The sequence below is a fragment of the Maylandia zebra genome, linkage group LG2 (assembly GCF_041146795.1).
Source record: "Maylandia zebra isolate NMK-2024a linkage group LG2, Mzebra_GT3a, whole genome shotgun sequence".
Taxonomy (NCBI): Eukaryota; Metazoa; Chordata; class Actinopteri; order Cichliformes; family Cichlidae; genus Maylandia; species Maylandia zebra.
The window spans coordinates 20,257,342-20,269,614 of record NC_135168.1 but is presented as its reverse complement, the minus strand read 5'-3'; the positions used below and the strand labels follow the sequence as shown (position 1 = coordinate 20,269,614).

The 12,273-nt window shown below is 39.0% G+C and overlaps 1 protein-coding gene across 2 annotated transcripts; it reads right to left on the bottom strand.

The window, feature by feature from the left end:
* Positions 1-5,183: 5,183 nt before the first annotated feature.
* LOC112436000 (uncharacterized) lies at positions 5,184-7,755 on the bottom strand. 2 transcript variants are annotated; one of them, XM_076890035.1, is made up of 4 exons: positions 7,623-7,755; positions 6,560-6,708; positions 5,695-5,859; positions 5,184-5,617 (listed from the first exon to the last, which is right to left on the bottom strand). In XM_076890035.1, exons 2-4 carry the CDS (start codon positions 6,614-6,616, stop codon positions 5,528-5,530), a joined length of 312 nt encoding a protein of 103 aa, XP_076746150.1. In that variant the 5' UTR covers positions 6,617-6,708; positions 7,623-7,755; the 3' UTR covers positions 5,184-5,527. The 2 variants fall into 2 exon arrangements, with proteins under 2 accessions (XP_076746150.1, XP_076746153.1); XM_076890038.1 differs by lacking the exon at positions 7,623-7,755 and adding an exon at positions 6,831-7,432.
* Positions 7,756-12,273: the final 4,518 nt, after the last annotated feature.

The window sequence follows — 12,273 nt, the reverse complement described above, 5'->3', positions numbered from 1 at the left end:
TTAATTGTACAAATGTGTGTTCCTCACTCCTCCGTCAATCGCCACCTTACCGTGCCGATTGGTTTATGTGTCCCAATGATCGTGGAGGCTAAATTTCCCCCCAACAGAAGACTACATCACTCTTTGAAAAAACCGAAACCCAAACAGCCGTTAGTGATATTTCAGATGTGACAGCAGGAATTTTAAAGCCTCCTGAGGGACAAAAAAATTGAATTATAAAGCATTCAAATTATTGTCTTTCTTACAAACAGACTTCCCAAAAGTTGAATCAAGTCTATGTTAAACAACATCTTAAGCCTGGATTCTTTGTAATGACCAGCAGAGGGCGACACATTTGGTTGTAAAAAAAAAAAGTCTGGGTGTGTAGAAATCTGTATGAAAATGGCTATCTACCTCTCTTTATTCATGAGCTCAGGATTCACTGTCTTGATGAATTTATGAGCTTAGTTCCAAATCTTCTTTAATACAGTGTGACGTTCACTTTGGCTCCATCAGTATTAAAAAGGACAATAAAACAGGCGATGATTTAAGGTGAGGCTAACCTTTGATCCAGATCTATCACTTGCTTATGACATCAGGTTTCAGAACACCAAGACAATAACTGTCAAAACATTAAGTTCAACTTAAAAAAGTCTCAAAATAAAGCGTGACTTTGCGCACCAATGTGGCGTTATCCATGTTTTTTTATTAAGTTGGTCACCAGGCTCATTCTACATATAAGCATGATTGTTTTCAGTGTAAAAGAAATGTTCAAAGCAAAACCTGCAAGTTTTTTTGTTTGTTTTGTTTACAGATCCACAGGATGTAAAAAGACAGAAATTTTTGTTATTAACTCTTTTTATTATTTTTACTTGACTCAGGCTGCTTTCCCATCCCTTCCTCAACCCTGGATGTTTTTATTCTCGCTGTATGCATTCATGTCATAACTAATAAAACAGTCTATCAGACTCTGGAAGGTGACAGAGGCAAACAGGCGGTTTGTTTGGCAGCAGGCTCGACTCCCGGCTGAATATTCATCAGCACCACCTGCCCTCCTGCATGGTTTTTAACAGCAGCTTCAAAGCCACGGCCACAGTGTATGTTGGCTTCTTGTTCAGAGGACTTTATCCCTGCTTCGTCGGCCCTCACAGCGACCTCCGGTGGCCTGAACAGCTTTGAAGGCCTTCTACATGATGGTGCAGTCGTCCTTCGCTGGCTGTCTGCAGCTCCTCTAAACGAGGTCCTCTTCCATCCAGAGAGCCATCTATCAGGATGAAACAAATGAGTCATTACGGCAGCTTTCAGAGCGTCCCGGCAAGGCTAATTCTGCTCTTCTCCTGAAACGTGTGGGAGTTTTTAATATTGTGGAGAGGAGAAGAAGGTGTCATCCTGGGACCAGTTTGGCTTTTCATCAATCTGCCATTTCCTTTTCTTTCCTTTTTTTGGGGGGGGGGGGGGTTGTTATTTTTCTCCCTCTCGCCTACACTGAGTGAGAAACAGCGATACAAAGACCCAGAACAAAGCGGCTTTTTTATTGTACTCCACTTAAAAAATCAGCTCTTGTTGTGCTGAAATCTCAAAGGAAACTTGGACTTGAGAGAGGTGGATGTTTTTCCAATAAAAGCTCTGGGAATATTATGAAATCTCTTTGTTATGCACGTCAAAGTTTTGCTCGTTTTTCAAAGTTAGAGCATATGTTGTAAAAGAAAAGGTTCTCATCAGCTAGTAACTTAAAAGAAACCAGATCTTGCTCCTTTAATAACAAAGTGATATCCTCTCAGTAAAGCAGGCAGACATGAAACTAAACCATTAGCTGCAAATGTAAAACATCAGTTTGTGAGCTAAAATAGCAGAAAACATTCCTGTGCAATGCTACAAACAGACAAACTGAAAAATGTGTTGACATACACAACAAATGCAAAATACATGTAGGTCACATTAGCTAATAATGCTGGCTGTTTAACCTTTTAGCAAATGTAAGTGAAAGTTTATGAGCTGAAACAGTAATAAATAATCTTAAAAATAAAACTTAGAAAACCCTAAATAATAACTGGGTTTAGCTGGTTAAACAGTTTATCAAACACTGCTTTGGTTTATATTGGCTAAGTGGTTAGTTTTGGTCCATGTTAGCTAATAGTTTGGAGGCATGTAAAAGTAAAAGCTTAGTTACTTAGCTTTTAAGTAAAGGCTTAGTTTTGATTTTTGTCAGCTAACTTCTTCACTTTTGTTTAGGTTACCTGAAAGAACATAATGGGGGTGTCCAAATTCATGGGCTGCATCCTCTTGAGGCCGCATTTGTAGGCCGATTGCATCACAGCGATGCGACGAAGGCTGTCCAAATTATTAGACTCCTCTGAATGCAGCTGACAAATGCGTCCTCCTTTTCCCCGAATTAGAAGGAAGGGTCGGGTGTATCCTTCGTGGGCTTCCATATCCCAGAATTCATAGTGTGGCCTAGCCGATTACAGTTTCCAACAATGGCTAAGTTTTTAATATTACTCTTATGACTCTTTCTGGGTCACAAAATAAACTTTTAACACATTTTCAGGCGAGAAAGTAGCTGTGTAAACATCAAATATCTGTTCGGTTTATCAAGGTATCGCATATTTGCAAAAGTGCTCCGACATTTTCGGAGACGTCTGCTACCCACCAGCTGGATAGCTAGCCAGGGGCTCGAGGATCACTAGAGCTGCCGAGAACGGCAAACTCTCGGCACATCATTTTCAGATCACCGTGGCCTTTCGCTATTCAGGTTAAACGTAATATATAAGTCATTTAGACAACCTAAAAATGTTATTGTTTGGCTTTTTTCAGTGTTTTGCTTGTTCGTGAGTAAATCGGTTTGGCTGAGATTAAAGTTATTAGATTAGATTAGATAAAATAAAACTGTATTAATCCCCCGGGTGGGTTCCTCCTTGGTTTTCACACAGCTGAATAAACGTCTAACAGAAAACGAATTAAACAGAAGCGTGAGATGGTCGAGAATTTACGCCAGTGTCCTGTTATATTTTAGATAGCAAGGAACAAACGGCCGAGTTTATTAAACTCCACCGAGACAGCGGTGACGCAAATCAGAAGGCTAGACCGTCCAATTCCACAGCTGTTTACTTCCAGCCTACCCGACCTTCTGAGGACCCGGCCCACGTAGACCGTGAAGGCCGGGTCCTCAGGAGGATGCAGCCCATGAATTTGGACACGACTAATCATTCCATTTCAGTTTACATTAGCTAACAGCAATGGTTTACAAGTTGTAGTTTACAGAAGTTGTAGTTTCCCACAGTTTTATTGTATAATATCAATAAGGGCTATTTAATCTATTCTACATTAGCTAATGTTTTAATTTTTCTTAATTCTCAGTTTTGGTATATTCTAGAAAACAAATAATTTGTAGTTTACTTTAGCTAACCCTTTCTTTCTTTAGTTTTGTTAGCTAACCATTATTTTCTATTTACGGTTAGCAAAAAGCTTAGATTTGTTTTTTGTTGGTTAACTAATCAGTTTTAATTTATGTTAGCTAACTTCTTATAACTTTTATATAACCTAAAAGTTTGGTTTTTGTTTACATTAGCTAACTACTAAGTTGAGGTTTATGTAAACAAGTGTTCTACTTTCAGATTTAGTTTATGTTGTTTTTTGTTTGGTAAACGCTTAGTTAATGTTTTTGTTAGTTAACTAGTTATTTTTGATTTATATTAGCTAACTGGTTTAGTAGAGGAGATTTTACACTTGTAATTTTGAGTCAGATCACAAAGGTCTGACCTGAACTTGTTAAAGGTCTCATGTTAATCTCAGCTGAAACACAGTCCACATGTCAGCTCCTCCATCTTCATTACCATAATGCCTCAGTTATCACTGTGGACCAACTAATGTTTAACAGTTTCCTTTATATTTAAAAATGCATGAATTAAAACAAATGTTTGTAGCGTGATAGGGCGAATGTCCATGTTTAAGAAAACATGTCGACACAACTGGAGAACATCAGTAATACGAGGAGGAGGAGGAGACGCTTCACTTCACCTTCCTCTGTTTCCTCTCACCGAGAGAAGGATTATAGAGTCTTATAAAGAATGACTTCCATCTGGACGGAGATGTGTGCGTGTGTTTGTGTGTGTGTGTCTTTGTGTGTGTGCGTTTGGGGATTTCTTTCCCTCTAAAACATCTGGAGAAACAATCTGCTGTAAATAAGCAGCACCGATTCGCTGCCACCCGATAAATAAAAAGAGAAGAAGAAGAGGCAGCAGCCAGTTTGTGCTGAATCTACAAACACACACACACACACACACACACACACACACACAGGCATACATTGTTTTCCTCATGTGCTGACAGACATGATGGATACAGACCAACACACACACATGCAGTGCTGCTGTTAGTCATGTAGTGTGTGTGCAGGCAGCAGTTTATCCACACAGAAAACACATTTCTGCCTCAGTGTTTTCCAGACGATTCTCTGTACGAACACGACATCATGTTCGTGTCTGTGTGCGTGAAGCTGAATTAAACTCGCTGGTGTGGATCCATTTCACACTGAAGCGGTGTGTAAGAGGGATGCAGGGAAAAACACCAGCAGAAACATGGAGCTGTGTCTGCTTTCAGTCACGATTCAAACATGTAGTATTTTGTCCCACACTCAGAAAAATAAAGGTGCCAACTGGAACCAAAAGTGGTTCTTTAGACTGATGCCATAGAAGAACCTTTTTTGGTGCCACAAAGAACCTTTCAAACAATGGTTCTTTGAAGAACCATTTCTTTCAGTGGTTCATTGAAGAACCTTTAAAGGTGCCCCAAAGAACCATCAAGAAATGGTTCTTTGGGGCACCTTTAATGGTTTTTCAAAGAACCTTTTTAAAAATGGTTCTTTAAAGAACCATTTTTAAAAAGATCCTTCAAATGGTTCTTTAAAAGAACCATTTTAAAGAACCTTTTTTGAGTGGTTCTTTAAAAAACCATTTTAAATCTTTCAAAATAAAATGCATCATAAATTGAATTTGAGTAGGGTAAAATAAATACGAGCACAGCATAGACATATATTAATGGTTTATTGTCATTTTGTAGTATACCAAAAGACAAAAAGGCATTTTAACCCTCAGCACAACATCACTACTAATACATGTCACATATTAGTGTTTTAAACAGTAATAATTAAATATATTTGCTATACTATAAATAAATATATATATAAATACTATATTTACAGATAACACAACAAATAATACATGTATTGTTTAATTAATAAAACATCAGAAAGTGATAAAACACATTAGAAATAGCAATAGCTTCATAACAGACCAATAAATCAACACATTTTCATCAGCAGATGTTTGCATGTTCAGTAAAAATATTTCAACAAGTTTATGATTAAAATGATCAATGAACTTTAGCATTACACCATGTAATGTACGTTTCATGTTGTACTCATGGTCCTTTGTTAGTCCAGTTTAGGACAATGTCTCTGACGTATGTTTCATATCAAACATATGTCATATCAAAACAAGCCCACACCTGCAGTTGTTTCAGTTTTTCACTGGTGTTTCCTGTCAGCTGGTCAACCTCTCAGGCGGACATCCATATCAGCCAACCAAACGACAAGCTCCTCCCTTTGTGCTTCAAATCCCTCCCACTCTGAGACAAGGAGCTGAAAGAGAGAGAAAAGAGTCAATTATAAAGAAGAGAGAAAAGTGAAACCCTCCTCAGAAGGTCTGACTCGCATACCTGCAGTTGACCTGTGATGGACTCCAGTTTGGCGTTCACGTCATCCCTCGCCGATGCCAGCAGCCGAGTCTGCAGGGTGCCCTGGAAGAGCTGAGTTAATGTTCGACTCCTCCTGGTCAGGCTCTCCAGCTGGATGAGCCGAGGTCTCCCCTCTCGCCGCTGCCTCTGAACACAGAAACACAAATTGCATCTGAAGCAGGAGGTGCAGATTTTTTGCTATTCTTTTCTAAATCCAGGCTAGATCACGTGGAGGTATTTGGAAAACTTTTTTGGCCAGTGGACGACTGTTGTCTTGCAGAAAGTCAAATCAAACATATGCGATACATAATCAATTCACAAGAACACATTATAAAAAATAAGTCCAGTTCTTGCCTGATTTCAAATGAATTCTGCATCAAAACAGGGTGACAGAAGTAAAACGAGTGCACAAAGCCTCACTTTGTACAAGCCTGCTATTACAGTTCTCCTCTATGCAGACGACTTTCCTGTTTTCAAGGCACAACTTGGATCTGCTGTACGAATCTTATGGATACACACTAAATGAAACAATAGTGTGCATGACTCCAGATTCTGATCCCTCATCCTAATATGGTCCCAACATAGCAACAGCAATAAAGCAGATGCTGAGGCTAAAAAAATACAAAGTCCATAAACCAATGGCTGACGTGGGTTTTATCATAAGGGTGATAAATATACAGATTTCAGTCTGTCTTAGAGATTTGATGTTCATTTACCTGCAGATGCACTATACGTGCCTGCTCTATGGTTTTTCACAACATTTTGCACATCACTATTTAATACAGGAAGTACGTGAACTAAAACAAGTCATCTTTCTTTGTGAGAGGACCATATTAATGAAACAAACCTCAATGACATCATAGGGACCCCTAAAGATGCTCCTGCTGCTTCTCTTCCTCCTCATCCTAAGCTTCCTTCTCCTTGTCCTCGCCTTCCATCCAATTGTAATTCAACCTAATTGTGTTTCTCCCCCTCCTCTTCCTCATTTTGTTGGCGCTGTGAACACAATTAATGTGAATCTGGATTAATTTGTGCAAACAAGAAAAATCTACAGCTTTTTGGTCAGAGGTGCTCTTGTGATTTAAGCCGGGTAGAGTAGATTTATGTGTTGATGCTACCTGCTTCAGCTCTGGCTGCTGAGTGATATTTACACCCTGGCTGGATTACAAACTTTAACCATGTGCTGAACTTTGGCCCAGCGTTGATACCTCTTGTTAGTATAACGACCTCTTCTTAGCTTGTATGTATGATGGTGGATAAATGAAATATACAAAAAAATTAACTATATTACAAAAGAACATCTATCTTGGAAACATCAAATGACCGGCGCATAACTTGTCAACTAGTCCGAAACTAAGTTATGCAGGAACAGTCAAAGACACACCTTCTCATGTCACATTTCTATTCATTTCTATATAATTCGATTAGACAATAAAGAGTTATCTAATCTAATTATTCATTCAAAACACTTATGCATAGCTGTATTTTATACAGCTCATACAGAATTCAAAGTACAGGTTCATGTGAGTATTTAATGTACGGCTCAGATCTACAGAATTTCAGAGTTTCTAGAGCAGACACAGAGCTCACATCACAACAGGCTTCAGGCGCCATTTTAGTGACTTTAACAATATATTAAATTTTAATTTCGGTCTAGCTGACATTAGGTTATGTACGCAGCACGCAATTGAACCACATATTTTAGAAGCCAAAGGTTCAAATTAGCTGGGAGCGCCTTCACTTAATTATAACAGTGGTTTTGTTAGGAAAACAGTTGGATACTAAATTGCGCTGACGTCAACGGCTAACGTATCTAGCTAATCGCTACTGTTAGCACAACATTAACAGCAAGCTACAATGACGAGTAACAAAAACAAAACAGTAATAAGGTTTTAATGGAAATGTTTTACCTTTTCTAACAGTCCCAGAATCCACAGCTTCAAAGTCCAGCAGGTACTGAAGACTGTTATCCGTTTCGCTGTCACCGTCCGTGAGTTTTTTTTCCCGAAAGGTCAAGGCCCGCCGCTAGCACACTCTGTCTGCGCATGCGCATCCCAACGACTGACCCCCTCCGTCCGCTCCCGGGAGGTTATAGTATGACGTGTCTGACGTCACTCTCTCTCACTGTCATTTATTTGGCTCGAAACACATATCAACAAATTGCTCAGTGATGAACAACTACTCAGATCATTTACCTAAGCAGTGCGCTTTGTCAAAACGAAGTCTGTGTCCATTACACTGACATTCTGTTCTGCAATTGTTATTTACTTGTATTTTATAATTTGACTTTACATACTGCTGGGTGGTTTGTAAAGTTTACAATAACTAGTATTATCATTATGCTATATTTTCAAAAATATATAATAATCTCAAAAGTAATGCCTTGGAGTAGAAAATAGTAATGCTTTATTAAAATTTAAAACTAAAGTACAGTACTTGAATGTGTGTATTGTGTCTACTGTTTACAAATATTTCTAACTTTTATTTGAATATTCAGTTTCCTACCATCTTCTCTTAAAGGGTAATTGCCAGGTATCCCGCCCTCCCCCTTTGCACACACATGCACACAAAGAAAACACACAGTATAATTCACAGCCTCATTATAGTGAATAAATATTTATGCCATTTACACCATCAAACTTAGATTGCTAAGGATGAAGAACCTTTTGTTCTTTAAAGAACCATTTGTAATAGCTGAAGAACCATCCACAAAATAAAAAGGTTCTTTGACGTATGATGGTTCTTTAAAGAACCATGAAGACATCTGAAGAACCATTTAAGAACCATAATTTTTCTGAGTGCAGCTGTATATGAGTGCTGATCATATTAGATTTTTTTTTTAAAGATAAAATATATGAAAATCTTTGAATTCACAATATAAAGCACCACCAAAAAATCTGATTGAGGAACGTTTGTTAATATTTTGATTTCAGAATATTCTGGTTAACATAGTGGTCTGTGTAAATTATAAGCTTCGTATAAAAGATGGAGGTATCCACTAGAGATGGACCGATCCGATATTACGTATCGGTATCGGTCCGATACTGACCTAAATTACTGGATCGGATATCGGAGAAAAATAAAAAATGTAATCCGATCCATTAAATATCACGAAAGCACCTCACAAAACTTGCAACACGCCGTAACTCACCTCAGAACGTTAGCACGTCGGAGCAGTATGCATCACGTGATAGAGCGGCTGTGGCATGCGGGACCTGTCGGTGGTCTGGATAGCATTTGGAGCTTCGCTAGCAAGCTGGCATTTAATCTCCGACAAAGTTATCCCGAGAGAAGTAAAGCAAGTGTGTAACTCCATCTCTGAATGTTTGTAAAGCATTCCTGCGTTAAGCTTAACAAGCGACTGCCTCTCGCTCTCCTGCTGCTACTTCAATCGTGAAACTGCTTAACGATCAGCTGATCGGCTTTTCTGTCGTGAGTCCGTGTCTCTAGTTTGCTTTTGGCCCACTTTGCACCAGAAAGAGGAAACCAGCGGCTGAACAACAGCAGCACGTTTAAGCTTGATAAGCTGTTGTTAGAATGTATTTAATATTACTTTCTACTCCAGGATCTTTTTCTACGTAGCTGACGCTGGTAACTGTGCAGGGGCGGATCTAGCAAAGTTTAGCCAGGGGGGCCGATAGGGCATGAACAGGGAAAAGGGGGCACAAAGACATACTTTTCTTTCTTATTCTCATTTAAAATGTCGAGCTTTTAATAAATAATTATCTGACACCCAAAGTTTTAATTTGATGTAAAATGAATAGAAGTCAATTACTGTATATAGTCACTATTAAGTCTAATATATATACCCTAGTAAGCTATAGTACTTTTTACTTTGGGAAGGTACCATCTGTGCAGTCTACAATTTTGTTGAAGAAAGATGTTGAATCTATTTAATATTTCTTGAAAAATAATTGATTTCTGTGCATTTTTTTCACACTTCATCAAATTAAGGTTGATTACGTCGATTAAGCATCATGAGGTGGAGCGTGAGGGGTGGTTCCCTATTTTTTATTTATTTATTTTTGTTGTTGCTGGGAGTTGGAACCCTATTAGTTAGGTTGCTTAATATTTACGCTAAGTACTCTTTAAAATACCAGAATAGGGAGGATGGTGTAGGTTTAAGTTTATTAGATTGATCAGTATTGCTGAACTATGAAATATTTTTTTTGTATACAGGTATAACAGAATAGCTTTAGTGTAGTTGTTGTTTTAAACTTGAGTATGAACTTGCAGACTTGCAAAATGCAGCAAGATATTTTAAAAAACAGTTTTGTTGATTAAAAAACACTATATCGGATTCATATCGGTATCGGCAGATGTCCAAATTTATGATATCGGTATCGGTATCGGACATAAAAAAGTGGTATCGTGCCATCTCTAGTATCCACCATCATGTCCCCTGTAGATTTGTGAAGCCTAGTTTTGAACCCTCCCCCTTTGCTTTAAGGCTGCTGTAATCTTGGTTTTCAGGAGCAGGAAGACAGTTTGATTAGCAAGCTCCATCCATAAACTGTGTGCTGATACATGCTAATTAATGCAAAGTAACATCCAAAAACAGTGCTCAGACTTGGACTTTGTGTTAGTACGATTAAAAGGACATGTTATTGATCAGATAACTGCATTAAAAATGCTCCAACAGCACAAACACAATCCAGAGGTCCAGTTCAGGGACTCCAGTGATGTTAGGATAAGCCTAGCAAACAGCTAGCAGCTACAGCCGCCAGTCAGTCAAAGAGGCCACACCCCTAATAATGCAAACTTTAAGTCTTAATAAATTGAAACAGTTATAAACACGTTTTCCACCTGTACAGGTGTTATGAAGGAGGAAGTTATCTAGACCAAAATCAGGCTGCAAACGTGTAGTTCTACTGTGACATTTTAACATGGGAATCTCTGGGGGCTGACTCACTGCTGGCGCCTCTTCTGGACATTAGAGGAACTGCAGCTTTTGGACCTGGATGTAAACTTTTCCAACATTAGCACATTTGGAGCACAACTTTAAATTCTTTATTGCAAATAAAGAAGTAAAAGCTCATGTGCTGTCATGTTTTAAATTCTTGTGACTTATTTTTGTTGTACTTTTTTGGAACCTTTTTTATATTGTATTGTTCTCAGATCTTCCTTTATTAAAACAGATATGCATTTCATGCAGGTTTTGTGTAGTCGTTGTAATTTGAGGCTTTTTTGCTTTTTATAGCAGATCTTTTTCTATTTATGCATCTCTTTTGTCCAAATGTAGAAAACTAACCTTGTGGTTATTAAAGTTATACAGAAACTTTGAATATTACTTTATTTTTTTGTTTCACACGAACTCGCCTTCTTTCTAATAAGGTGATGGAGTTAGTATGTGGAAATGGTTCCAATGAGAACTGCTCAGTTCATGATGTGAGGCTGGACATCACACTTGCACATGTATGAAAGCACGCGTGTTCACGTCCACACTCAGTCTCTTAATTCACTCCAACAGCCAGCGTGCACATTTGTGTTTCTGATTCACTGATAATCTTCAGTGTTTTTTTAAAGAGGCTGAATTAACAACACACACACACATCCATCCTCCCCCCCTCGGGCCTTTCTTGGCGCGCTTTCCCATAATTCCTCTTGTCCACACCACAAAGCGCCATCCCTCAGCAGCCTGCAGTCCATCAGAGAGAAGAGCGCCGAGCCGCCGCCGCCACCATTACAGTGAATGGTGGTTTTCTCGCGGGACGCTGAGCCGGCGCTCTGAACCCGAAAACACGGAGCTGCTTGTGTTGTTGTTGTTGCGTTTGCTTTGCTGCGTTCAGATCGACGATGCGCTGCACACACAGCGTGTTGGCTGCTTAGTTTGGCAGAGACGCAGGTTGTTAATTATGTTTTCCATGCCAAGCATACAATCACACGTTAATTGGAGTTGGAGCAGAGGATTGTGGGAGTGAAGTGAATGATAATGACTGCGTGGTCATCTGCATCATCATCATCATCATCATCATTGGTATGATCAGCACCCGAAAGAGCTGCCGCTGAACACTGAGAGAGGAAAGAACAACCAGACTCAGACGCTTTATTCAAGACCCTGAACATACAACATACTCACACTACACTAAATACACAACACGCTGAATCTACAATACACAACATAAAACACACTGAGGGCCAGCTTAGGACCACATCTGTGTGATACCACCATTGTGAAAATGTGCCTATTAGAGCAGAAAGTTCTGCTAACCATGAGCTCATTTATAAACAAAGTATATACGAGTATCACTGAGGACCTGAAATACACGGCGTTCAACTCTAACATGCAAAGTGAGAACTCACTGAACAGCTACAGGACAAAGTTTTGGCATCACGCTCACAGCTTTGAGCCATCCACCCGTGCCAATTACGCAACCAAACTAATAACATCTCCCCCGTCGTTCCAAATAGATCGGCACCCCAGCCACATCGGGTACAAAGCAAGGCAAGCTTTCTGTCTATAATAAATTGAGCACAATTTGCAGTAAATTTAATGCTGCAAAACTCATAAATTCATGTCTCTGTGATTCTTTTAAAGAGGCTTCTCCAAAATATCACACG